Here is a 27,617-nt window from a genome sequence, read left to right as displayed (position 1 = left end):
GACATGAGCGTGCCTACCTCTCTAGCACATATTTGAGTGGAATGCTAAACTTTTTCAAATTGTTTTAAAGCCTTCTACTATCTTTACATAGAAAATCCAAGATTGTAATATTTCCTGGATCAGCTACTTAGCTGCCGTTGAAGAATAAAATCCATTATCTAAAATGATGGAGTTTTGCAGTCCAGAACTTCCCATTTCCTTCTAGGCTCACTAGAAAGCGAATGTGATTCCTGTACAAAGTCTTTCTCGCTCTCCATCTTCACAGAAAATTTCTTCAGCTTCAGAAGCCATTTTTTCCCCCAAAATTTCCTCTGGCAAATCTCACAGTGTGTATCTCAGAACGATCACTCTTTCTACAGCTCTAACGTAGCAGTGTCTCCACAGCGTGCTTGCTTACCTGCCCGGCGGTGTGTTCTCACACACTGTTATAATTAGTTATTTATATACTTATTGAGGTGTGTGTACTAATTTGATGCTCAGGGAAACATACACTATATCTTCATGTTCTAATAGAGATTTTCCTCATTCATCCTTTCAGTGCCTTAATAAGAGATCTTGTGGTGTATTTATTAAGAAATGTTTGTTTTCTCATTCTAGCTATACTGCTGATTTGTTTGTCAAAATCCTTGTTTTCTCTTGTACTATCTAAGTACTATCTGCAAAATTTGGTTAAAATATACAGCTTCTCACTTTATGTGCGTTACTTACAGTTGAGTACTAAAAAGCAGTACTACTTAATCATGCTTGCTTTAATGTCCTGTTGATTTGGTTAAAATTTACCGTCTCTGAAAAAATGGGAAGTCTGCCTCTCACAGATTAAGTGGACACTCAGTGCAGGAAATGCTTGCAAGTTGAGTTCAGTCAGTGAAAAGAAAGTCTGTATGGTATCTGATAGAATATCTGAGATGATGAGTTAGGATTGATTTTTAAATTCTTATTTATTGACTCTGAAATAAACTGACAACAAAGCTTTTAATGAATAATAGTCTGGGAGTTAGACTATTCTGTATTTAGAAAGGGTAAATGAAAGAATTGGACTCAAGAAGTATTGCTGCTTGTAGGGCTAGGGCCAGGAAGGGATTTACAGATATACCAGTGGTTTTTTAGTGGATGTCATATGGGCACAACATTCTGCAAAGTATCTACTAAATTTGTGCTTGTTTTGAGAAAGTTTGGTGTTAATCCAAGACACTAAATCTCTCGTTTTACTAGAGTGTGTATGATAACGTGCTTACTCTTTCGAGTGTAACACAGTTCATGCTTCCAATGTTGTCAGCCCAAATTGTACGACCGATTACAGTACCCCAAACGCTCAACAGATGAAGTCTGTGTACAGATTTCCAATTCTTGTATTTACCTTGTCATTTTAAAATTCTTAGGTTTGTACCTATAACATCTGTATTTTCGCAGACATATCGTAACTTACTCAATAAGAAAGCTGAAACGCTCATGTAACAAAGTTTTCAAGATTTAAGGTGTTATGAAACTTACAGTTCAGTGGAAATCAGAAGATGTAATCTGTCAGCCTGATAATATTAGTTATATACATCACAAAAGTTTTTGAAGTCTTAATTATTTTTGAATATCTCAACTTCTTTGAAGTAAAAGATGAAAGCCAGCTGAGGAGTTTTATTTCATCGCTTTCTAACGTGCAGAAAAAACACCACTTTGAAATCGATACAGCCTCTTCTGACACTGCTGTTGGGTGACTGGAGAAAGTTGGAAGGGGTTTGTTTACTGGTCATTTCCACCTTTTTCTGAGTTGTGCATGTCGAGTACACTTACAAATGAGAGCTGGGCCGGCCCAGCGCTGGTATTTGCAGTGGCATCTAGTGGACTGCTTCTGCAGCCGTGTATGACCACCTAATGGTGACGCGCTGGTAGAGAGAGGTCTGCCTGCCGAAACTTCGTTATTTAAACGTCTTGAGCATTTCTACCGCGTCTGTGATGTGAATGTTCTCTACTTGTCTCTCTGCTTGTGGGCAAGCCCTTTAATTTGCCATTTTCTTAAATGCTTATAGACTGAAGACCCAGCCATGGAAAGGCCGTACACATTTAAGGATTTCCTTCTCAGACCAAGAAGGTGAGGGGAAGACATTTGTATTTTAAAACATTACTTACTTCCAGGTTTGTTATTTGCAGGTATTTAGGGGTTGTTGAATGAAATGTACCTCCTTGTCTTCTAGCCACAAATCTCGTGTGAAGGGTTTCTTGAGACTGAAGATGGCTTATATGCCTAAAAACGGTGGCCAGGAGGACGAAAACAGTGATCAGAGGGATGAATCTGAGGTAAGGCTTAATGCTTGTGGAAGCATTCAAGTTATTAAAGATTCAAGTATAATTGTAGAAAAAGTTGTACCTTGAAAGATGAAACTCTGGTCACAGTGTCAGTAGCAGCTTACTCTGTTCCTCCTCTCCAGCTTTTTTTTTTTTTTCCCCCTTTTTTGAAAAAAAAACAAACAAACAAACAAACAAACAAAAAAAACAAACAAACAAACAAAAAAAAACAACAAAAAAAAAACCACAAACCAACAACATAACCTAGTGTTTTCTCAACCATTTTAAGTATTTCAAAGTATTTCAGCTGCCGCAATGAATTTTAAAGTCTCTCTGACAAAGTTTGGGATCAAGTAGAAGTGGAAGTCATGCCAAGTAGAACTGAGAAAGTCTACGCAAGTAATTTGTAAACATAATGGTCTGTATTAGGTACCTTTTCTTCAGAGGCCATTCCAGAATAGGTGTTACAGCATTTTCCTTTATTTCCTTGGCAGCACTGACTTTGCAGAGACTAAAGCTCATGCAAGCACATCAGGTTTAAAGACCTCTCAGCACCCTTATCAGCCATCACCCATTTTCAGAATTAGCTGCAATTTAGGGCTGTCTGAGCGAATGTGAGCTTGCATTTGCCCTACCAGTCATGTGCCACAGTCATCTGTAGCTTGGCAATGAGGGCTCTCATCCCAAGCCATACACTGAGTTCAAAAGTTAGCAGTTGCTTCTCTTTGGCTTCTTGACTGGGAATCTGTAACTCGCTACCACTAGAACAAGCAACCACCCAAATACACTTGGGAATCTCCGTTGGACCAGACTGATGGGATTTTAAGTTTTGTGTCACTGAAAATGAGGTGCACACTGTAACCATGGAGTTTATTTGATTTCTGGATGGTTTACATTTAAGTAATTTTGAACTTTAGAAGATTTTCAGAATCTGCACCTATGCACTAAGGTAAGCAATAATGAAATAACTTCTTTTTAACTTGGCCTTTAAAATTCTTAATTTGTTTTTTCTTAATTTCTAAGCATGGATGGGATGTGGTTGATTCCAGTGACTCCGCATCTCAACGTCAGGAGGAGTTGCCGCCTCCTCCGCTGCCTCCTGGATGGGAAGAGAAGGTGGACAACCTGGGGCGGACTTACTATGTCAACCATAACAATAGGACTACCCAGTGGCATCGACCAAGCTTAATGTAAGTGGCAGTGTAGTGCAGTGTTCTGTGGATGTGTGCAAAATTATCAGTATGGATAGTGACTTTTTCCAGCAAACATAACCCTTTTGAAGTTACAAATTCAAGGATGGAAAAAGTCTTAAGCAAGACTTTGATGAAGCAGTTTATAAAGGCACACTATTATTTTCAGTAACAGATTAATCATGGGGTTTTGCCTGTGCTATGTATCTGAAGCTATACTTTAGTCATGGAAGAGTGTTCACAAATGCGCTAGTAAATTGAAAACCAAAGGCTGGATATCTGTAGTTGAAAAGGAAACATCTTTTTTTAAGAATGAAAGAGACTTCCCCACCCCCAGGAAATCACATATACACATACGTATTCTGGGAAATTTTAAGAAATCTGAGGGAGTGGAAGGGAAGTCAGTGCATTAACAATATATCTTAGAATACTGGGAGACAGATGTGGAATTTTTCAACGAATAATTTAACAGGAATAAATTACTTCCTCTGTAGACACTGTTGAAAAGGTAAGGAAAAGAGTCAACTCTATTAAGTTTTAATTAAACTGACTAACTTTGAGATGAACCTGATTCTTATTCAGTGTATAGACTGCATTACCTTTGTACACTGGTTGTGCTAGTGTGGAGTTCCTCTTCAAGCCTTCATTAGATATTTCTTATGATTAGATTTATAAAGCTCTGGCAAGCTTGCATTTTCAAAAGTATGTATAATTGACAATGTTCAGAGTTAGGCTGAAATCATGTATTAGTTAAAAATAGTGCAAGATGTTTATGTGGAGACTATTCTTCCACTATTGGTAATTTACAGCAGTGACAGTTACTCTCGTAAGTGAAGGTCTTGTGATGTTGAAAGTAGGAAACGTAACTTCTAGGCCAGCAACTCAGATACTAAGTTGGTCATCAAGGAAAAAAAACACTGAGTGCTGTACAATCCATGTCTGCAGTGCATTTCTCATAGTCCTTTAAAATGTGCAGCGATAGAATGATTGCGCAAACAAGTTTTTCCTGATCATGACCATCTTTAAAAGCTACAGTCCCTCATCCTGAAAGAGAGGTTTGAATACAGCACTGCCTTCTAACAACATCTGCCCGTGGAGTCCTGAAATAGAGATTTATATCTGGCTGTGCACACTGACAAGACCCACACGCCAGGCAGGTCTCCATCAGGGGAACTGGGGTATTTTCCATTTCCACCACTGCTGGTGTGAGCCAGGCTGGTGGATGCAGCCAGTTCCAGAAGTTACCCACGCCACCACAGCTTGTATTTGCTTTAGCTATTGCAAAGAGGAAGGCAGTAGTTGACATAAAGATGGGGCAAAGGTAAAATCTCTGTTTCAGGAATGACTCTGGTCATCACAGGAAGGGAAGAGTAACGATGGGTTAGTACATTTGAGTGTGGACTTGCATTTCTGCTCAGCTGGCGTGGATGTGTAAAGAATGTTACTTTCCAGTGTTTTGTAACAAGTACACATTACTGCTGGGGACATTCCAATTGCACACAAGAGGAAAATGAGTCACCATGAGAACAAACAGCCACTGGAACAATCTCCCCAGGGAAGGGGTGGATTCCCCAACGCTGGCCACTTCTAAGATTCAGCTGGACAGGGTGCTGGGCCAGCTTGTCTAGACTGGGGTTTTGCCAAAAAAGGTGGGACCAGATGATCCGTGAGATCCCTTCCAACCTGGGATTCTGTGATTCTGTGACATCAGTGAAGTGCTAGCAGTTTTATTTACTTTGGATTGAGGGGTTAAATGGGCTGCTATTTCTGAAGCCTGGCATATGCAAGAGTAATGATTCTGCATTAATGAGGTCTGAAAGCAGTGGACAAAGTAGGTGTTCAGCTTTAACGTTTGTTATTTTCTTGTTCTTTTCTCCTTCGCATGCTTTCATTTCCCCACTTTCCAGTGATGTGGGATCTGATTCGGATAACAATATCAGGCAGATAAACCAAGAAGCAGCCCACAGGCGGTTCCGATCTCGGAGACACATTAGTGAGGATTTGGAACCGGAACCTATGGAGAGTGGAGACATTCCTGAGGTATGTAAAGATCTCGGGTTTAAGAGGTTGACTAAACTGCAAGCTGATGTGTTTCTCATTTGTAAGCTAATTACTGTACAACATACATAGTTGTTTTTACATGGTGTCTGTGGGAACTGCCTTACTAAAATACCAGTGACACAATAAAAATCCTAACCAGAGCTATACCTTCGAGGTCCCGTGCATTGGTGAGTGCCTGATAATGTATGCACAACATTAAATACTATGCAAATGCTGGGAGAAACATTTATAATTCCAAGCATTGCTTGTTAAATATATGTTGATAGAAACACTTGCAATGTTGTGCTTTGAATAACGGTGCGATAAGTTGTAAAAAGAAGGGAAACAGACTGCCATGTATTTCAGGTTTCTTTCGTGGTGTGATTTAGAGGAAAGAGAACCTATCGGGGTTTTCCCCAAAATACTTGATTATAATTAGAATTCTGAGATCTTGTTAATCAGGGTGAGTGTTTGTTTAATTTATAGCTAGACTGAATAAATTAAATTTTGTACATATTTGTAGGCCTAAGTGAGAGTTTGTGCAAAGCTCTAATCACATCCAACTTTAAGGAATATTTTATTATGTGAATCACAGACAAAATTCTTTGTGAAAGCTAGTTTTGGTTCACTAAATGTTATTCACAGCAACAAATAGATAGCTGAAACTATTGTTGCACTCGTCACCTGTGAATATTTGATTTGCAGATACTAATGAGTACTTTTTGTTATGCATTTTATTCTAAATTAAAATTAACAGTTGTTTCTTACATGTTTTTAGTTAGAATGCAGAATTAGCTACATCTTGAACAAAATTTCAAGTAGAATTTATTTAATGAGCCCTTTTTAACGCATCTTTTCATCTACATAATTTTCTGTGTTGAATCATAAGGCATTGTGTCATCATCAAAATGACCATTTTGAAGTACACGTAAAAACTATTTCTCCCTGTGACTGTTTCACACAGAGTAGAATGTTTGTCTGTGTTCTAGGGACTGGCTTGTTTCACTGAATATCAAGACTGGGTATCATCACACCTGTATTTGTCACAGTGAGGTGGTCCCGTAGAAGGCAGAGGGAGAGAAGACTTGGTCTGTCTTGATAAATCCTTAAGATAGTTTCTTCTCTTTTGTTAGCCTTGGGAAACCATTTCAGAGGAAGCAAGTGCAAGTGGAGATTCCTTAAGCTTGTCGTTGCCACCTCCTCCTGCCTCTCCAGTATCCCGTACCAGTCCCCAGGAGCTCTCTGAGGAGCTGAGCAGACGACTTCAGGTCACTCCTGATTCCAATGGGGAACAACTCAGTTCTTTGATTGTACGTGACATGCGGCTCTTTCTATATAGACCTCTATTTCTGCAATCTTTTCTTAGTTTGACATAATCTGAATCAGTTACACGGATGGGTAGAAATTGCTGGTCTCAGGAAAACCTGAACATACTGTTAAAATTATCTTCCAGAAAATGCAGCGTAATTTCACCATAGAGCAAACTGCCTTGAGCAACAGGATTCCTCAGTTTAGATGTCATGTTTTCTTCTGTGTGAGTTTAACTTCAGACTGTGCCACTGTTTATACCTTCAGTGAAACAAAATATGTAATACTAGAGAGTATCAAGCTAAGAATTTCCAAAGGAAGGAGGAAAAACTGCTAATGCTTTTTGAATCATCATCCATTTTACAACATGACAATTTTTCTTAAACTCAGCATTTTAACTGTACACTTGTGTATTAAAGCATGTGGTTTCTTATATTAGGATTTTATAAATCCCTCACAGTTTATTGGATCAACTATTATAAGACTAGCAAAGGCTTTGAATTGGAAGTAGGTAGTTCTGGTGAAATCCTCTACAGGTTTGCAAATGGCTAGTCTGGGAAAAAATTGTCACTCACCATTAAGGGTTTACTTGAAGTAAAGCAAAAAAATGTTCTCTATATTGGTGTTAATCATTAGTTTGTCAGACTGATGAGAACACAAAAATAAGGATAATAAGAGATTCCCCCATCTGCAAGTTTATGTCTGACTAAGAAAAAAGAATTGTAAGTATTAAACAGAACATCATGCTGTGATTCATTCTTTTTTTTATTCTTGGTATATGCCATCAGGGCACCTGTGCAATTCAAGAGATAAGAAATAATATTTACTCTTGTTCTGATTAAATAGAGTCTTGGTTAGGTGCAGGTTCTTCGTGGAGAACCTATGCAGTAGGTGTCTTATAATGACTTGAGTGTTATCTAGAGGTTAGTTAGCAAATTATAGCTCTGATGGCCACCCAGCTGCACCGAGTGTCACTTGTGCATTTGTAGGTAACTGCTTTCACCTGGAGGGCAGATGGTTAATCGAATTGTTTCAGAGGCAAGATCAGGGCCTACATTATTTTCACATTAACTGTAATAAATAAATAGATGGTATAGATGCAAAGTTATCTTAATTGAAACAATTCAATAATTCCATTCCCAGACAAAATAGCTCTTTTATGAGCCATGAAGCGCTAGCATCTTCCTTTTCAGTGCAATAAAAACTGTAATCAGAGCACACCTGCAAAGTAAGAGATGGCCAAAGCATTTGAGATCTCTGTCGGCGTGCATTATCCACGCGAGGTGTGGGGATACCGAAGGTAACCCAGAAACCCGGGCGGAGAGGCTACTCCGCGAAGCCTGGCCGGGGCCTGCAGAAGCCTGGGGGCAGCGGGGGGCAGCGGGGGGCAGCGGGGGGCTGCGGGGGGCAGCGGGGGGCAGCGGGGGGCTGCGGGCAGCCCCGGCCCACCTCACGTCGGCGCAGCTCCCCTCCCCTCCCTGCAGCGGCCTCCCCACAGCTCCCACCTCGGGGGCCGGGAGCCGCTTCCCGGGGCTAATAAATCCTCCCGGTTTGGGGGTTGGCAAGCACGGAGCCATCCCCGAGCTTCGCGTGGGGTGGGCCGGGTGGCCGGGAGAAGCTCGGCGCTGGCAGCGGAACGCAAGCTGTGGTCCGTGTGCTGCGGCGTGACCGCGTGGCGTTCCCTCTTGGACGGGGCCCCCCACGGCTGGCGAGCTCAGCTGCGGGGCTCTTGCAGGGGGGAAAGGACCCGGGGGTTTTCCCAAAGCCGCCAGCTCTGAAGTGGCTTTACAGAAAGCTGGCTCGGATCTGCAGGCTGTGGGCGGCAACCAGAAGCCCTTAGGGGTCTCCCCGGCGGCGTGCCCGGCGTATGCAGCCTGAGCTTTGGGTGTTGGACAGACCCCGCTCCAGGGTCTCGACACCCATACATGGTTAAATCGCCAACAGATAGCTGAGGAGTGATTGTATGTGTGTCAAAAGTATTTTGTCACTCTTCTCGTGTATCTCTGTAATGCCAGAAAGCACATCACGCTTGCTGCTCAGTACATTTGGTAGGCAAATCCTTCCACATCTATCTTAGCATCACATAGAAGCAAGGTGTAATTACATCTCTTTTTTCTATTTTTTTTTTTTTAAGCACTGATTTTAACAGAATGTGCTCTTAGGACTGATGTTTTCAAGTAAGAGTTGGAGTTGCTGAAACGTCTCTCGTGGTTTGCTTCATGATGTTGCTTCGTTGCCTTTCAGTGGTCCCTAAGGGTGCCCGTGTGAGTGGTTATACACAGGCGAGGTCATTTGCCTGTTTATTAGCATATTCATACTCGTACCATTAATATCCAGAAAAGGGTTATGTTAGTTACTCTTTGGTTAAAGACAAGGTATCAGTTATGCAAAGTAATAAGTTTAAGAATTATCCAAGGCTTGTTTCTGTATGTGGAGCTTACAGCCTCAATCAAACCACACAGGAAAGCTGTGTGAGAAAACACTGTAGTGTGAATTAGTGAAGTGCTGTTTAGATGCTGATTGATTTTATGGAATACTGATCAGCCCTGAAGTGGTCAGGCAGCTGGACTGGATGATCCTTGTATGTCCTTTCCAACTGAAATATTCTATTCATGGCTTTATTTGTTGCCAGCTCTCATGACTACAGTATTTGTATATTTTCTTCTCATTATGTGGGATTTTTCATGAGAATGACAAAAATTAATTGCTGATGCCATGGCCTAATGCCTTCTAGATGTCTTGGTACCAGCTGTGGGGATACTTCAAAATTGCTGTAATACTGATGTATTTCTTACATTGGACTACACCTTGTAGACCAGTATTAATTCTGAAGAGCAATGCTTGCTAACTGATGTAGGCAGACCATTAGTTCCTTCTTTAGTGCAAAGAATATTAGCGTGGCACATTAGTTCCTTCTGAAACATTTTTTAATTGCATAGCAAACATCATGAAGTAAAAGCTGAAATTATCTTTGGAGGTCTTCCTTGTAATTCTGGGATGTGAAGAAGCCTCTGTGGCTGTGAGTCCCAAAACCAATGTTGTAGCAAGTGGAAAACGTAATTATTGATCCTTGTCACTTCTCAGGTGCTGTCCCTTTATAATCTGAGCCTGTCCCATATGGACTGCAATTTAGTCACTTGACACCACTGTGCTTGATCACCTGATTTTGGATAAATCTCACAAGTTGGTGAGGAGTTACATGTTAGTATCAAGCAGACATGCTAGCACATCTGGGGTTTTTAGGACTTTTTTTTGTTTCTAATTCATGATCGTGAAGGATGTGTCTTGGGAAGTTAAAAAACCAGAAGGCAAAGAGGAAAATTAAGACTTGATTTTTTTAAAATAAATACTTTGAATTTCTAAGTAATTAAATTTTTAAGCCTTTGAGGTCTCATTCATAGTATTTGATTTTGGATTTCTTTATTAATGCCTAATTTTTGTCAATAATGCATGCCACCTGTGATTTTCACCAAGAAGTAATGAAACCAAGGTGGAGCACTCACTTCCTGAAGAGCTGTATTACAGCTACAGTTTTCATTGCAATGTCTGGTTTTAAGAGAAGTGTCATCTGCTTAATTTTTGTCTAAGAAACAATCTTCTTGGTTTATTTGCTCAAATTTTTTTTCCGTCTCCCTTAATTTTTTTTTTCCTGCCGGACAAATTGGCCTGCTTTTGTGCTAAGATTTCCCTTCACTTACAAAATCACGTGGGGCAGGACTTCAAATGTAAAAGTCACCCTTTCAATTTGACTTTTCTAAAGAATTTCGTAGCAATTCACCTGATCCTCACCAAGTTCAAACCCGAATCCCTGGAGTTGGTGTTTTGACATGCTGCACTCTGCCACTGGTTTTAAACTCACACTGTTTTTAAAATCTCATCTTTTTTTCTATTGGAATTGTTTCATGTTGGCATTTCTCCTTTAGAAAAATTAATGAGCCCTTTTTTTTAATAATGTATCTGAAGGGTCGCTGTCAACAGAGAAATTGTATATACCACTACCTGGTAAAACAGAAGGAGATACAAATTGTTTACAGGAGATTTTGTTACAAAGAGCTTTGTACTTGTAAAACGTAAGTAATCTGTCTTGTAATTGAGTATATTATTTTCTCAGTTAATCTGTAACAGTCCATGATGGAATGCTGAGAATTTAGATTTTTCATTGCTTGCCGCATTTCTGTAGAAGTATTAAAACTAAAGACACTGCCACATAAATATTATTATTTAGGGGTTTGGATTAAATTGGAGAAGAGTGAAATTCCTGATTAAAACTCCTTGTTTTAAGACATCTTAACTTAAAGACATCTTTCTTTTTTTTCCAGCAACGAGATCCTTCTTCAAGATTAAGATCTTGCAGTGTAACAGACACGGTTGCCGAACAGTCTCAATTATCCTTGGTAAACCAAAGCTAACTTCTATTTCTTTCTTTTTGTTTGAACATTGCCTGATTCTGAATAATATCTTCTCTCTGGTCAGCTGTAGTCAGATATAGATCAGTAACCGATATGGGCATATGACTATCCCAAATAGCAATGGATGCCAAATTAATACCATCGTGGTCAGCAACTAAAATGAGGACGTCCACGAGGGAGAGAGATGTTTTGAGACTGAGAGCACAGTCGCACTAACTGGAGTTATCTGACATAGTAATTCAGTTTACTGCGCCCTAGATACATAGTCAGCAGCGAGAGAATCCTCCAAGGGGTGTTTTATCTGGGGTAGGAGAGGGCAGTACCACCGTCTATACTTGGAACTGTAGCAGCCACAGGATTCTTCGTCAGGCATATTTTTGTGTCCCATAAATTGATTTTACTTGGCATATATAAATCTGTATAACATTAAAAAGTTTTGGTGTTTTACCTAGTTGTAGTGGGTAAAAGGAGCCTTTTTATGACAGTCCTCATGATAGAAGTGAATAGAATTGCATCTATTGTAGTTGTTTAATATGACTGATGTGGGTAAGCAGCTTCTGTAATTTTATTTAAGTAGTTTCTTCAAACAGGAAAAGATACAAAGATGCTTTGTAAAATAAGATTCTCATTCACATCATAACCATGCACACCTTTGATCTAATGGATAGCAAATTCTATGTATTTTGTCATACAACCCAAGTATAAGGATTGCAAAGGAGATAGGCTGTAGAGAGGCTGCTTAAAATAGGGTTGTACAAGATAAGCCTTTGAATAAAACTGTTAAGATTTTCAAGATAATGCAATATTTTAAAAAATAATACTTCCAGGATTTTTTCCCAATTTTTTTATTAGCAGTACGTTACATACGTATCTACAAGTAACAGATTTGTGTATCCTTCTTATGGAATTGTTGAGTAAATAGAGTGTATCAGTAAGTTTCTTATTAAAGCAGATGTCTCTCCTTTGTTCTTTCTGTTGCTGCTGGGCAGACATTTACAACCACCATAGTGTTTTTCTCTCGGTTGAATTTTTCCACGTGTTCTAGAAGTTGTTTAGTGTACCTGCCTTTGCTGCTTACAGATGCATGCAATAGCTGCTGTTCAGAGAACTGCCTCTGAAGCACTAGCCGTCTCTTTGCTTCCTCTTCTGGGCAAACAGTGGTGTGGTTTCCGGTACAGCTGCGCCTCAACTGTCTTCTCCCTTTACTAGACAAAGTTGGCTCCGAACGCAGGCTGTTCCAGAGGTGTTCTGCTTCCCATTTAATATCACTTTGTGCAGCCTGGGCTTCTTTAGCTGCTGTGGTCAGGTTGGGATTGGTGATCCGTCTTTCACTTTATTATTGTAGACCACTCATTTCGCGAGCAGATGTTCAAAACAGCAGAATTGAAAGTACTGATCTTAACCGTATTTAATCCTTACTGAGCTGATCATTTATCTTCTAGCAACTAAATACATACTTTCTTTCTAAATACAGTGCTGCTCTTGACTGCGTTAATCCTTACTGAAAATTCACAGTATCAGTTCCATGTTTCATCTACTTCTGTGCACTCACTGATGACCAGAATGTATCCATTTTGGTTTTAAGTACCGTGCATATGGGCAGAACGTGCAAAATATGCGGGTTTTGGGGGGTGGATATTACATTTTGAATAAATAGTCACATTATTATCATTAGCAATACTGAACATATGAAATTGGAGGCAAGAACTCTTGAAATTAATTCCTGTATGAGATTTTGACTTGGTTATCAGTGATCAATTTTTTGTCTTTTATCTTAAACATTATTTCCTTCTAATTGCTGTCCTTTAATAAATTTAAGTGTCTGTGATTCCTTACTCCTAAAGATGTGACAGTAATCTGAGACCTTCATCACTAAATATACTTATCTGTAACATTAATTATCATTTAACAGCAGAGCGGTCCATCTAGGAGAGCTCGTTCTTCAACTGTCACAGGTGGTGAGGAACCAACGGTAATATTACTCTTTATCAAGCACTATCTCTAAATAAAATGTGGGTAGATTTAGGTCTTGTACAATAAGGAACTTTTTTTCACAAAGCAGCAGTGCGTTGAATGAAATACAGCCACTGAATCGAGAGTTATATTTTGTTGTTGTTTTGGATTTTCTCAAAATGTCTCAAAACAGTGCATTTCATTCAAATATTAGCATGTTTTAATTATGAGGATATACCACTGACTTTTAACAAAGCTATGTGCTAAGGAAATATACTGCAGGCTTCTAAAAAAATAAAAGAAACAATACCTGATTCTTTAAAAACTGATATGGAAAGAACCAGGGATTAGACATCAAATTAGTATCCATGTAGCTGTATTTTTAGCTTGCATCTCTCTTCCCATACTCTAATTAGACTAATTTTAATTCTTAAAGTTGAACTTAATTTGGGAACCATGCCGGTACAGTGATATGTCGTATAGCTCTTAATGGTCTTATTTAGTGCCAGTTTTCGTTTTCCAGTACTTGTTTGGCAGTTCAAGGCAGGATTTTCACTTTGATCATCCATTAAAATTCTGGAGGTGATTTCCTGAAAGTGTAGTACAAGAGGAAAGTGGTTTTAATTTATACTGGACTTTGTCAAAACCATTCCAGTCTTTTTTAATGTGATTAAACTTCAGTCTGAAGCAACTTATCTCATGGAAATCATTTTACAGTAACTATCATAAACAGCTTTTATGAATATATGCACTGCGAGATAATTTCTTTCGGGGGGAGAAATATAATTTAAACTCGGTATCTTTCCTGTTTATGTGTGGTAATGTCAGATGTTAATTTGGGTGTTGATGCATCGTTCTGTAATACTGTATATTTACTGGGTTTTGAATTTTAGAATCAGAGGAGCACACTCGTATTTTGTTCCTGCAAATAGAAAATTTTTTCTTGTCTTAGCGAAAGCTGCTTGACTTGTTAATCATTAGTAAAAATGTGTGCTGTGTGAACTGTACTGTAAAGAAGGTCTTTTATTGGCAGAACGTCCTGGCTTGAGTGTGCTTTCTACAGCAAAATATCAATGTTTTGCTGCAAATAACCGATTTCAACTTTCAGTGACTCGTAATTAATACAGCTATGTCATAGATGTTTTACCTGATTACATTTCAGCTTACTAATGGGACCCTCGCCCCCCACTTCATCCCGCGTGGGCCTGTACTCCCAGACCCCCATCTGCAGGGCGCTTGGGCCTTGGCCAGGGTTCACGCATTTAAATGCAAAAGCATTCTCCTCCGAGGTGGCGGTTCTTTGGCCTTCGGGCAGCCCTCGGCTGTGGACACGGGACCTGGCCATAGCAGGAGCTTCTGGGTCGCTTCAGTTTTGCCTCCGGGGCGGGAGCCCGGCCCGGCGAGGGTCCCTGGTGGGACCGAGCTCCCGCCCTGCCGCGCGCGTGAGCCCCGTGGAGCTGGGTGGGGTGGGATCGGGTGGGGTGGAGTGGGGTGGGGTGGGGTGGAGCGGGGTGGGCCCGGGCAGCCACAGCCCTGCTCGCCCCCCACTCCGGCTGCGCCCCAGCCCGGCCGCCCTGCCCGCCGGCCCTCACTGGCCCACCCGCCCCGCTTCCCGCCGGCCGCGGGTGGGAGACGGATGGCTTGCCGTTTGTCCTGGCAGGCCCTGGGGCCCCGCGAGGCTGTGAAAGGACATACTCATGCAAACTAAAGTTACCAGATTTCCCCCCACCGTGGGTCCAAGTCTAAGAGAGCTCGTGAGAAACTGATACGCTAAATAGTATGTGTAACTGTGACAATATTACCTCCGCCCTACAGATAGCGTGGCTCGCTTCTTACATCGGTCAGTGGCAGAAGATGAGTAAACTGGCCACTTGAGTGTGGGGGATGAAGTAGATGGTGATGACTGTAGAGACAGTGCATGTTTGGGTAAATATATCTGTGGTTATTAACCACATTGCTTTTCAGGATTTTTTTTTTTGAGTCCCCAAGGACCTTTACCATTCCTCTGTGAAGGCTCCATTGTAAAAGTAGTCTGAGCAAAACATGTTAATACATTATGTGTCCCAGCATCTCCTTTCTCATGACATTTTGTCCCTAACCATAGTACTTTTTTTCCCCCCCGCTATTTACTGAAGACAATTGTTGAAAAGCATTCAGCTGTTGGGTAAAAGGCTCTTGATAAATCTCCCAAGTTTCTACTCCCTGTGGTAGAATATCTTTTACAGTGGTATCTAACACATGGAAAGGAGATTGAAGGGCAAACTCTGTTTTGCAGATTGCGTTATGGGGTGCGTTAACCCCCAGTGAAGAGTAAGGAGAAGGGCTGCCGATAGCTGAATTTATTTTGGTAGAGTGTTAGAGAGAAAGGAAAGAGCAGGTCGCATAACCAGAGCATCTTTCACGTGTTTCAGTATCCTCACAGTCAAAGTTGATAATTTGCAACTTGCCATCGTATAACGATGAGATTGTGTATTATTACAACTAAATGATTCCATTTTTAAATTTAAAATCTCTGAATTATCCAGACCTTATGTTTGCTCTGAAATGTAGACAATATTAATAGCCTGGATAGAGGAAACACGGAAGAATGTGTGGCAGTCGTCCACTGGTCCAGAAAATCTGTGAATCACTGTCAGCCTTCTTAATTCTCCCCAGGCTGTCGGACACCTTAATTATCTATTTTTTAACTAGAACAGTGTCTGTGGGCTGATTTCAGACCTCTTACTGTGGCCTTATTGACCGCTGATTAATGGTTTGTAAACCATTAGAACAGTCCTGGAAAAGGTACTCTCCTTATCGTTGCCTGCCAGCTCTGTGAACTAAGACGAGTGGGAAAACAGCATGGTCTTTCCAGCACTTGACTATTTAGGAAAGAAATAAATCAGTCCTATAGTTTGTTTCAGTGAGTATTGCTTAGTTTCCCCATCTGTTTTCCTCTGGTTTTTTATTTCCTATTGTAGTTTGCCAACTTTCTGACCCGTTCAGTATCTTTTCTCACTTCCTTCCTTGGTTATCTAGGCAGTTCTCCAGCTCATTGTGTCAGCTGTGCTCTTCTCTTAAAAAGCAAATAGACTGACTTGAGCAAGAGTCTGGGGGAAAGAGGTTTTAAGAATATGAAGCACGGACAAGAACTACAGTTAGTTACTTTGCTGGAGCAAAGAATGCAGCGTGTAGAAAAAGAAGGTATCCTCAGTTTCAGCAGGAGCCTTCAGAGGCCTAAGGAGAGTTATCAGATCCTACGATGCAATGTGAATTACATCTTCAATCCTTGGCTAGTAATTTTCCACTGTATGAATATTTTTAAAGGGTATGATTGTAAACCACAAATCACTGTTTATAAAGATGTGGACAGAGTAACTGCTTGCTTTGTGTGGTTAGTGTGGTGAATAGAGGTAAAGAGCCAGAGGCAGAGCCCGCTAGCCACGTACCTGCAGCTGTGGCTCAGTGCTTCCCCTGCGCCTGTGAGTCTGCACGGCAGCGCGCAGCATGGGCACTGTAGACTTTGGGAAAAGAAAATGTGTTTTGTGATAAAATGCAGAATACTTGCACTGAGGAATCTAAGCAGTAAAATAAGGAAAAACATTGAAAATTTCAGAGTTTAAGATATTAATGGATGGATTGCAGGTACTGAACTGGAAGCGGGAATCGTACTTAGCCATCTAAGTTTTACTGATTAATTTTACATTCATCCTGGGTATGCTGTAAGTGGTTATGGGGGTTTTTGTAATACTCTCAGCCATAATGCAGTTGCTAATTACTTCTTTTTGAATCTGGCAAAAAATGTTTCCCTTAACATAAATTCAATAGAATCAAAAATCTTTTTTTGATATTTCTCACATGACTTTACATTTCAGTCATTTTACGCTTTTACTCCTCTTCCTTTTGCTGTTTCATGGCAAAAAAAAAAGGAAAAGCTTCTAGTGCATCAACTCTGAATTGATGCATCTTGCTAATTCCACTTTGTTCCAGTTTTCTTGTGCACCACTTTGCCATATATATTTCTTAAATGGTGCTTGCATACGTACTTTGATAGTGACTACTTCAGGTTTAAAATAAATTGAATGTTAAAAGTACACAGCCAGAGGATAAAAACAAATGTTTTATCAGGCTACATTTTGAAAAATTATTTTTTTAAGTATCCTTTATTATAGATAGCCCTGACAGATAAGAGGAAGAACCTATCCCGAATTCCCAGGAGACCAATCTCAATATTTCTTTACCTGTTCAGGGCAGTAGTATGGTAAGGTAGGAATAACGCTGTTTCATAAGGTGTTGGACTTCTAGTTTAATTACAAGGATTAGAAAATTTTATGTTAAATATGCTTAGCTTTTTTCCATCAGAAGAAGGGTCATCAGTGCAGTTGGCACTTTACCAGGAAGACTCCTTTCTAAAACTAGAAAGCTTAACAGTTGGTTTCTAACCGATATGAAGGTATTTGATAATTTTCAAGGCTGATTCTTCCTTTATTTTATTTTAAGATCCTACTAAAAAAGTTTAGAGCCTTCCTTAAATATCTTTAATCTCTTACTCATGTGAACTGCTTTGTAGTCCAACATCTCTTCCAGGTGTTCACAGAATTCAATGTGCAGTCACCTAGTGAGAAGTTAAGAGCTCAGAGCCATGCCTGAATGTTAACACTTGGCAGGACTGAGCCTTCGAGCACTCATCATTTCCAAAACCCTTTGCCCCTAGTGCTGATCTGCCTGCACTGAGGCTGCTTGCAGGTGAACCGGCCCTGAAACAGCAGCAGTGTTTCAGACAGTCACCTCGGATGTGGGCAGAGCACTCAAAGCTCGCAGCAGAGGCACTTCTGCGTGCTCTGAACTGTTGCTCTCCTTACTGTGTGTCTCAAAGCCCGCGTCTGCCCCTAGTCCGTGGCCTCACTCGTTCTCTTGATGTGAGGCTGAGACAGCCTGCTCTTTGGAGTTTGTGCTAGTGATCAGCTCTGCCCAGCAATTACTTTATACCTTTAATAAAATACCGGGATTGATGCTGAAATCACGCTGTTACTGTGTAGTGCTGAATTTGTATTGGCTTCCAAATCTGAAGTTGTTTCTCAGGAGTTAGTGAGGCCTGTCATTAAAAAAATGAGCAAAGACTGCGCATGAAGTGGCAGCAAAAGATCTAATGTTCTGCACAAAACTTCAGTCTGTATGCTCTGTTTCTCCTTTATCTAGCACAGCAGCACATCTTCTCCATGAGATGCCCTGAAATTGCACTACTGAAAGTGATATACTGTCATGATTGATGCATAATAACATGTTTGTGGAAGCACAGAAGGAAGGCATGACTGTAGATCACAATTCTTTCCATTTTGGGCTTATCACCTAAAAAAAGCGGTTTTGGTGTTGGTTTTTTGGTTTGGGTATTTTTTTTTTTTTTTACATAAATACTACTACTGCCTGAAATAAAGACATGCCTTTGGCTTGTGCAGTAGGCAGTTACCCTAATCAGTAGTGCTTTGCAAGGTGAATTGGAGCAGGAGGCGCTGGAGTAATCTGCCCCGTAGGGCGAAGGGCAATTCACAATACCGTGTGTGCCTCGGGGGCACCTTCCCTCCTTCCCTGCAGTGCCTGCCTCTTGTCAGACGTTTGGGCTTACAGTCAGTCTGTCTTCAAACACTGTTTTTAAATGCAGCATCCTGCTTCTTTCAGGAAAGGACTTGTAAAAAAGGTCACCTTTTTTCCAAGCAGTCTAATAAGATTTCATGAAGGTGGTTGGGGTGGAAGGGGCAGCAGCCAGAGCTGCTTTCTGCATCCTGGACATTGATGCGAGTCCTTTCTCTAGCTCAGATGTCGGAACCATTTCTTCCTAATCTGAACACTGGCACTAACTGTTACATCAGCTCACGAGCTTGTAGCAAATTTGATGTTCAGGTGCAACAAACACACTAAGTTTAGCAGTTCAAGTACACGTTTTGCCTTTGTCTGCTGTGCTGCTTTGCAATTCTACTTGTCGGCATTTAAACCCGGGATTCTTTAAGAACCGGTAAATCAACATTTTACATTCTTAAGAAAAATGCCATGTACATTGCTACAGGCTGTTCAGGGGAAGCCTTGGTAAAAGCAGACTGCTAGATGAAGGCATTTTGGTTCATTTTCTTACCACTGCGAAGCTGCCTATTTCTAAAGGAATTAATGTTACTGATGTTGAATTAAAGTACTGCACAAATTGGCAAGGCAGTGCAGTTCAGGCACTGTTTTACTCCGTCATGTGATGAAGACCTTTAGGTTTCATCATCCTCTTCTATCAAGGCAGATATTTGAAAGAGTGAAGCAAACTCCAGCATTATAGTCTCCTGATAATTGATATATGACTGTATATTTTAATCTGATTAATAAATCAATTAAATGCATATTGAACCAAGGATTTAGATACAGATACGGGAAAGCACCTTGCACATGCCAAGTCTTTGATGCAATTATTAATGCATAGGCTTCCTTAGAGAGCAAAAATACTGTCCCACAGAGTTGAGCAGTTTGCTTCTATCTGATGTGAAGGATAGAAATTCCTGTATCTCTCTAGCTTTTAGTATTCACATCAAGTACTCGAGATAAAAGCTTATCCTGAGTATTCTGATTTTCTTGCTTGCTTCACTGCCAACCAGGTTATCTGTTCTTAATCTGTTATATGAACAAGTGACGTCTTAAAAGGAGTCCCAAACGTGGAAGTGACTAAGCTTAATAAACATGTCGATTTTTGTAGAGTGTATGGTCTAAAAATCTATAACTCCCTGGGCATCCTCCCCTTCTAAAATACATATTCAGATGCAGATGAGGGTCAGTGTTAAGAATTCTCTCTAGGCTGTTTTACTTCAAGAAGCTTTGCTGTTTGTGCTACAATGCTTTTTTTTTTTTTTTCTTCCTCTCTGAATGTCCCAGGAAAAAATGTCCAGTTGGTTTAAGCATTGAATATTTTCCTCACACAAGACAGCATCGACAACACACAACAACATAACTGTTGTGTTGCATAGTGACGTAACTTGTTTAATGCCAGTTAGTGCCTTCGGCACTGTTATGTTATCTGTATAGTTTCATCAGAACAATGTCTGTCTTGTGGAACTTCTAGTAAAAGAAATCTTTTCATACTAAAGTTGGGTCTCCAATTTGGGGTGTATCTTGTGTCTTCGGGACACTTAACCCTGAGTGCAACATTTGTAATTATAACAAAATGGTTAAACTTAGGCTTTAAACCCACAGTAGTCTCTTGCAACTGACTGAAGACAATCTGCGGTAAGGAAGCGAACAGGACTTGGGAAATCTTGACTCGGATGAATGGTTACTTCAATTCGTACTTACCCATACTAATAAAAGGAAAAAATCATTAATACACAAAATTCCTTTTTGCCATTATGTGTGACGTACAAATTACATGAAAGTACAAAACTGAATCTAAAGATCTGTTGTGAAAAAAATATTTGACTCAAAGGTCCATGAAGAACTTTCCTTTAAATCAGAAACCATACTTTTCTGCATGTTTGTTGTGTTTAAGAATGTTATAAGTTAACAAGTTCCTTTTTGTAAACAAGCTTAAGGAATATGTATTTTTTTAGCTGTTATAAAATAACAATGCAGTCATTTCTTGCTTGAACAGCCTTCGGTGGCCTATGTACATACCACACCAGGCTTACCTTCGGGCTGGGAAGAAAGGAAGGATGCAAAGGGCCGCACTTACTATGTCAATCATAACAATCGGACCACGACATGGACAAGGCCTATTATGCAGGTATGAAGATCTGTTATAATGCTTCATTTAGATAGCAAGCACTTAGCACGTATTGAGTATAATTTCAGTCAAAGCAGCTCCTCAGAAATCTGAAATTTAAAAAAAAAAAAAAATCCTAAGCATTGTCATGACAACTCAGGATAATCATGAAAAATTGCAATGATTGGGATTTTTTTGTTACTTGTTTTAACTGTATTAAAGTACAGATTAACTTGATTGCTACAATGGAAAGAATTTACAGAGGTACATAAGAACTAATAAAAGGAGGCAAATGCATTCTTAGGACTGAATGTGAACATTGTGCTCATCTGTTAGTAGTGCCATATATTATTTGCCCTTCCAGTGGAATGAAATACTTGATCTCTGAGAAACTATATTCAGGGTTTCATAATAATAATTATTACATATTTTTGAGTGTCCTAACTCTGGATGAACTGTGTTTCTGATGACTTGCTAACTTGGTTTTGCTTCTGAAATAGCTTGCAGAAGATGGTATGGTGGGGTCGACAGCAAACAGCAGCAACCATTTAAGTGAACCCCAGATAAGACGGCCTCGTAGCCTCAGCTCACCCACAGTAACTTTATCTGCTCCACTGGAGGTGAGAAATGCTGATAGCAGGAGAGATCATTTATGTTCGACTTCCAACTCTTTGTTGTCCTTAGAAATTTCTATTTCCTTCTCAGTTATGTAACACAGCCACTTATCCCTACTGGTGATTTTGCCCTAATATATTATCCATCTGGATCTCTGTCTTGTACAATGGTAGCACTTAACTTTCTCAATCATTGAATGATGTATTTTATATATGATTATTTGGTTTGGTATAGCTAAAATGTAATCTGTGTACATGCCTGAAACATGTTATTATGACTCCCTTCAAGTGCTAGGAGTGGATAAAATCAGAAATATTTTTTTAAGTTGGAACATGGGTTTTGATGCTGATAATTTTGAAAATAACACATGTAGTTGACTTTGGAAAATCTCTGAATTAAGATACTGGTTGCATTTTGTATTCCTTGCCTTTCAAAAGGGTATTTAATTTCTTTTGAGTGTCTTTAAAAGTAGTTCAGATTATTGTTGAATGATGTTCACTGCAACATGTCTGAAGAATAACTTAAGTGGCTTCTTACACAGTCAAAGACAATGTGTGTCTTCTGAGAGTGTGAGTAAAACTCTTTAATCACCTAACATGGCTGTGTTGAGGAAAGTGCTTTAAAATTTCTTCTTCAAAGTATGGCACCTTATTTCTCCTTCTCTCTCACCATCTTTCCTACATGTGTCCTCTTTGCCCCAGGAAATGTTTGCCAACAACCAAGTGAAGATTGTAACATTTAGTTCAGTTTATGTATCACTCTTATTTGTTCTTTATACTGAAATGCATTCCAGCTATTGAGCAAGTTGTTAAACAAATGTAGGATTGACAGATTGTAGTGAGGTGATTATAGTTCATATTTAAAATAAATTACTTACATGTAATTCAGATAAACCCTTTAACATTGAACTACTTAAAACTACCCTTGCCATTGTTAATTTTGATGACCAAATGTACTGTAATTTAAATAAATTAAAAGATTCTGAATATCTTCAACTGAAACATTAAGGGCATTCCTCTCCCTATTGATATTTTAAAGAGTTGAGGTGGTGGAAGTTACTGACTAAGCATCTGAAACTTGAGCCAGCTTTTAAGGGCAGTAACGTGTTCCATAGCTACAGAACCAGTGTTCACTTCAGAATATTCAACTAATCAGTTTGGTGGGTAGTTTGTCAGTGCTCAGAAACCACAAGGGTGCCAAAGAGCACCGACTTGTGGTCTTATACCTGCCTCTGCATTAAAATAACAAAACAAAACAAAAACAACAAAGGTGTAGTCTTATTAGTATTAAAATCTTAAAAGGATACAACCATGAGAAAAAAAATTAGTTCCACTTTTTAGAAGTTACTTCTCTTGTTTAAATAGTTACTGTAAAATGCTCAACTTCTTTGTTTAAAAAACATATGGAAAACTTTTATTTAATGCAAGATGCTTTAAATGCTAATTTTAACACTGTTATCTAACTGCATTTCCATCCAAATGCAGCTCAAAACAAGCCACAAATAAGGATAGAATAATTTTGTAAATATCTGTGTTGGTGGCTCATATTCTAATGTAATACTCAAAAAATAGTAATTAAATGTAGGCTAAGTTAGAGAATCACTAAAATAGGCATGCATAGATTTACCGAATCTTAATAATTAGCAAAACCAGAAGAAAAACAAGCTGTTATTACCTGTCAGCTAATGAGAGCATGTTTCTGGAAAGTAACTGAAAAGTAAAAACGCAAATAACATTTAAACATAATGCTTAAGTCTTATTTTCAGATGGTGATAGTCTGTGTTTTCAAAGGTGAGTAAATCTGGATCAAATTTTTCAAGGTGGTTAGGCATCTAAATGTACTTTTTCAAGTGAAATTTGAAAAAAGCCCAGAACTCACATCATGTAAGTAATGTTTTAGGGCTGTGATTATTTATTAAAAAAAAAAAAAAAAAGTATCAAAAATCTGTAATTGCAAACCTCTGTTTATTTTAGGAACTTGTTTTAAGTTCATATTTAACTGTTTTGTCTGAAGTTATAGTTGAGAAATGGATAGAAAAGTGGATAACCACCTCGTTTGGGATACTCTTTTGTTGTAAGGTGAGATATATTGCACCATGAGGCACGAAGCAATGCTTTTATTTTTTCTTTTGTAAAATGAAATGTTGACACGTACAGGGCAGCCGCAGTAAAATATATAATCAAATGTAAATTCCATGGACTTTATCATTGCAGAGGGAAGTGATAAAGCACTGTGTCCTTCACAGCAAAAAGCTCGGTATGGTATAAGGAACAGCATCTGGCTAAGTAAATTCTAGGAAATCAGTCCCAGCACTTAATGCCGGTATTAATTGTATCCGAAACGAAAAGCTATTTGCCGTGAAACCAAGTTGTATTCAGTTTACAGTATTTGGTGACACTTGCCCAATCTCCGCGCCTTTCGTGTCCCTCAGGGAATGAAGGACTCCCCTGTGCGCAGGGCGGTGAAGGACACCCTCTCCAACCCGCAGTCCCCGCAGCCCTCACCTTACAACTCTCCTAAACCCCAGCACAAAGTCGCACAGAGCTTCCTTCCTCCGGGCTGGGAGATGCGGATAGCACCCAACGGCAGGCCCTTCTTCATTGACCACAATACTAAAACTACTACGTGGGTAAGGGAAGCGCTCTAGGTAATGAACTTTAAATCAGTTGCCGTCTCTTAAATGTTTCTGGGTTTGTTTTCCTGCCTGGATACCCCCCGCTTTATTGTGGCACCTGCCTTGTTGCTAAGGGGAGACTCGCCAGCCTGACCTGCTGTAGCGCCGTGGGGGGAATCTCCCGGGACCCCCCCGTGCAGCAGCAATAGGCTGGAGTGGCGAGCTGTGAGGTGACTGTGGTGCTGCCATTGCTGCGCCCGCGGCAAGGAAGCTTACTCCTTCGTGCCCACTTAGACCGTGGTGTATTTATACACCATATACCGGGCAATACTGCTTTGCATTTTGTATCGGGCCTTCCTTATACTTGGCAGATCATCGCATACAAGTACGGTCCTTTAAATTCCCCAGGTTTGGGGTTGAGAGGCATATGGTACAATGGAGATTTGGTTTGTCGTTTAATTTGAGACTGTCCATGATTGTATTGTGTTTCACTGTGACTAGCACCGCTTTTTATTAATATATAATGTACATTTATCTTCTTCAGTTAGCGGAATTAATTTCGTTACTTGTTTTATGTCATAAGGATCCATTTTTAAATAATTCTGCCATTTTGGACAACAAATTAAAGAAATAAAATTACACCAGGAAAAAAACGGCAAAGACAGCGTAGCATTTCACATCACCCTGTTAGGCATCATTCAGATTCCCAGTGACTACTAGTTACATGACATCTTTTTAGTGGTGGTTCTTAATGATGGTCCCAGGTGCACGTGGATAAATTACGTGTGTGGAAATCTCAACCATTTTTTGTCTAGATTTGTCTTCTGTGACCTATTTTACTTGCCCCTTTTTGCCTCGTTTGGACATTGATGTAATAATACCTGTGCATTTTACTTGCCCTTTTTTGCCTCATTTGGACACTGACGCAGTAATACCTGTGCCTTAGAATAGAAGAGCTCATTTTCATCCTTTTTCAGCCTTTTTGTGATATATGATGGCTTACTTCTCTTACGTTGCTAAGAGCCAAAAATGTGCCTGTGTACCTAAATGCCGCTTACAGGAGTGCATGCATTCTGAAGAACAGAGCTGTGGTTTTTGAAGCACATCTTCGGATATAACACGCTTAATGGAGTCAATGTCTTACACCACACTAACTAGCTCTTTCTTAACATTTGAAAAATCATTTCAGTATATAAATCCTAATAAAGTATGTGACACGTCCAAATACTAAATGTTCTATCACTTTTATGTTTTGTTTTATCCTCAAAAAATAAGAATAAAAGAATAACTGTAATGTAGAAAGATTGATTTTCCAGACAATTCTGTGTTTGACTTTGTCTGTAGATCTAACTTCATCTGTGAATTTACAGTTCTGTATTTCTGTTACAGGAGGATCCACGACTGAAATTTCCGGTGCATTTGAGATCAAAAGCATCTTTGAACCCTAATGATTTGGGCCCTCTTCCTGTAAGTGATAGTGTGTGTGTGTGTGTGTGTTTTAATATATACCTGCTATTTTATGTGAGCTGATCTATTATTGCAGTCATATACTGTATGTGAACACATACATTGCTGTCATCTCTTTCCTGAAGATACTAAAATACATAAACATAGCTTTATTGTGATTTGTGACTCCGTCAGGCTCTTTGAAGCCAGCCCCCAGTATTTCTGAAATGATCACACGTTTCAAGCTTATCTGAAGCATGAGCTCTGAAGAAACTTACCTGGGTTTTAGCTCTGACTGTGTGCCTTCCGATAACGACCTGTTGCTTTAGGAAAAAATGGAGCAGGTTGTTCAAAGGGGGCTCTATCAATGTACTAGCATATATTGGTACTGAGCAATTTAAATACATTTTCATTTTTTTCAATAACATTTCCATATTCTGCAGAGAAAATGATCATTTTAATATCAGAAGTTTTGTCATACTTGTAACCAAAGTATAACATTGATTTCTAGTCAAGTCAAATAGAGAGCTTTGTGTTGTTTTTTAAAAACTACATCCTTAATGAGAGAGACTAGGCTGTGAAAGCTAACACTTTTTTCTAGGGTGCTGATTTTTGTGGTGTAGTGCTAATTCAGCTCATTGCCTCACATATATTAAGTGTACTTTTGAGAAATTGCCATTGAAACTGTACTTGCAGTGCTGGAAACCTTAGTGACAACACGCCACTGACAGCCAGCAGCACTCCCGGTGCTTCAGCACGTGCTGCGGGCAAGCCGCCTGCAAACAGCCACGCCAGCAGGAGGGGCTTCTGTCCCACCCTGCGTGGCAGATTACATTCGTTTTAAACCGTTGGAAAATCAAGTCTTTAATCCCACTCATTTTCATTAAGCTGGGTTACTTAGGCGAACCACTCTGCCAGCAGACCAAGACGAGGGCTGGTTTGGGGTAGGACCGATGGATGCTACCTTTAGTGGGGGCAGTAGCCTCTGTTGCCACCCGTGATCAGACATCCTCCTCTGAGGCAAAGCTCACTGCCCTTGTCTTGACGAGCAAGAAGTTTGGCCTTGTATTTAAATCAAGCTCGGCCATTTGTCAGGTCCAGCATCTTGAATCACTGATTGGATCAAAAACTATGCGCGATTGAACGGATTTATTATGATGCATTTCCTGGCTACAGCACAGCAGCAGTGCGGTTTGTCTTCGAGCAAACAGCTGTGGAAGTAGCTGTTCTTTTGCACTTCTTCAGATATACTGAGCATGCATTCATCTTTGAGGACACGTTGCTTAGGTAGGAGGCACTGCATGGGAGTAACTGAAGGGCCAATTAGCAGTTTATTCTGTTAATTGCAAGAGGTGAAACACGCAGTGAAATCAGGATAGCCTGACATACATCACTGGAAATATATAATTAGTGACAGGTTTAAACTCCTCGGGTAAACAATCCATTTTTGAGTGAGGTGAGAACAGTTACAGAATTTAACAAGAGTTTCTCAAAAAAGATGGAAATGAACCAATTTCTCATCTATATTTTCTAGAAGTCTGAAGCTCATGGAGAGCATACAGGTGGAATGAGTGCCAAGCTGGACAGCACTGCATATGCTAACAATGTGCCATTTATTCTCCTTTCTATACTACAGTCCTTTGGAAGATGAGAAAAGGGAATGGATAGAGAGGGGGGAACTGAGGACTAGGTTAGACATTCGTGTCCCACTGTAATGGGATCCTGGCTTACATATTTACAGAAAATAACCCACGTGTGTTTCAGAAGTAGAAGCAGAAACTCTCAGACCTCACCAGTGATGGACAATCTACTCTTTGCGTTCATTTCTTCGTAGTAGGAAATAGGTATAAACCCTGGTGGAAGGAGTTCGCACTTCCAAGCTTTAAAAAAATATTTCTGGTATTGGATACAGTTACCAGTGTAAATAGCCAGTTCTTTGAATCTTCCTAGATTTTTGGCATTGACATAATGCATCTGTGATCATTTTGTGTCTTCTACCTCACAAGAATCTATCAGATACTTTAAGGAGGAGTTGATAATGTATTGCTTCAAGCTCTGTG

The 27,617-nt window shown here is 39.8% G+C and overlaps 1 protein-coding gene across 1 annotated transcript in view; it reads left to right on the top strand.

Annotated features, from left to right (window-relative positions):
* Nucleotides 1-27,617, top strand: part of NEDD4L (NEDD4 like E3 ubiquitin protein ligase) — a 185,540-nt gene that overhangs the window by 128,329 nt on the left and 29,594 nt on the right. Inside the window, 11 exon segments of the mRNA XM_042804482.1 lie at nucleotides 2,022-2,083; nucleotides 2,187-2,289; nucleotides 3,301-3,467; nucleotides 5,375-5,507; nucleotides 6,641-6,817; nucleotides 11,135-11,209; nucleotides 13,137-13,196; nucleotides 20,772-20,903; nucleotides 21,383-21,502; nucleotides 23,929-24,126; nucleotides 25,501-25,578. Coding sequence (XP_042660416.1) covers nucleotides 2,022-2,083; nucleotides 2,187-2,289; nucleotides 3,301-3,467; nucleotides 5,375-5,507; nucleotides 6,641-6,817; nucleotides 11,135-11,209; nucleotides 13,137-13,196; nucleotides 20,772-20,903; nucleotides 21,383-21,502; nucleotides 23,929-24,126; nucleotides 25,501-25,578 — 1,305 coding nt within the window.

Source organism: Tyto alba, unplaced genomic scaffold (genome assembly GCF_018691265.1).
Source record: "Tyto alba isolate M040663 unplaced genomic scaffold, T.alba_DEE_v4.0 Super-Scaffold_42, whole genome shotgun sequence".
Taxonomy (NCBI): Eukaryota; Metazoa; Chordata; class Aves; order Strigiformes; family Tytonidae; genus Tyto; species Tyto alba.
This window is presented reverse-complemented; position numbering and strand designations above follow the sequence as displayed.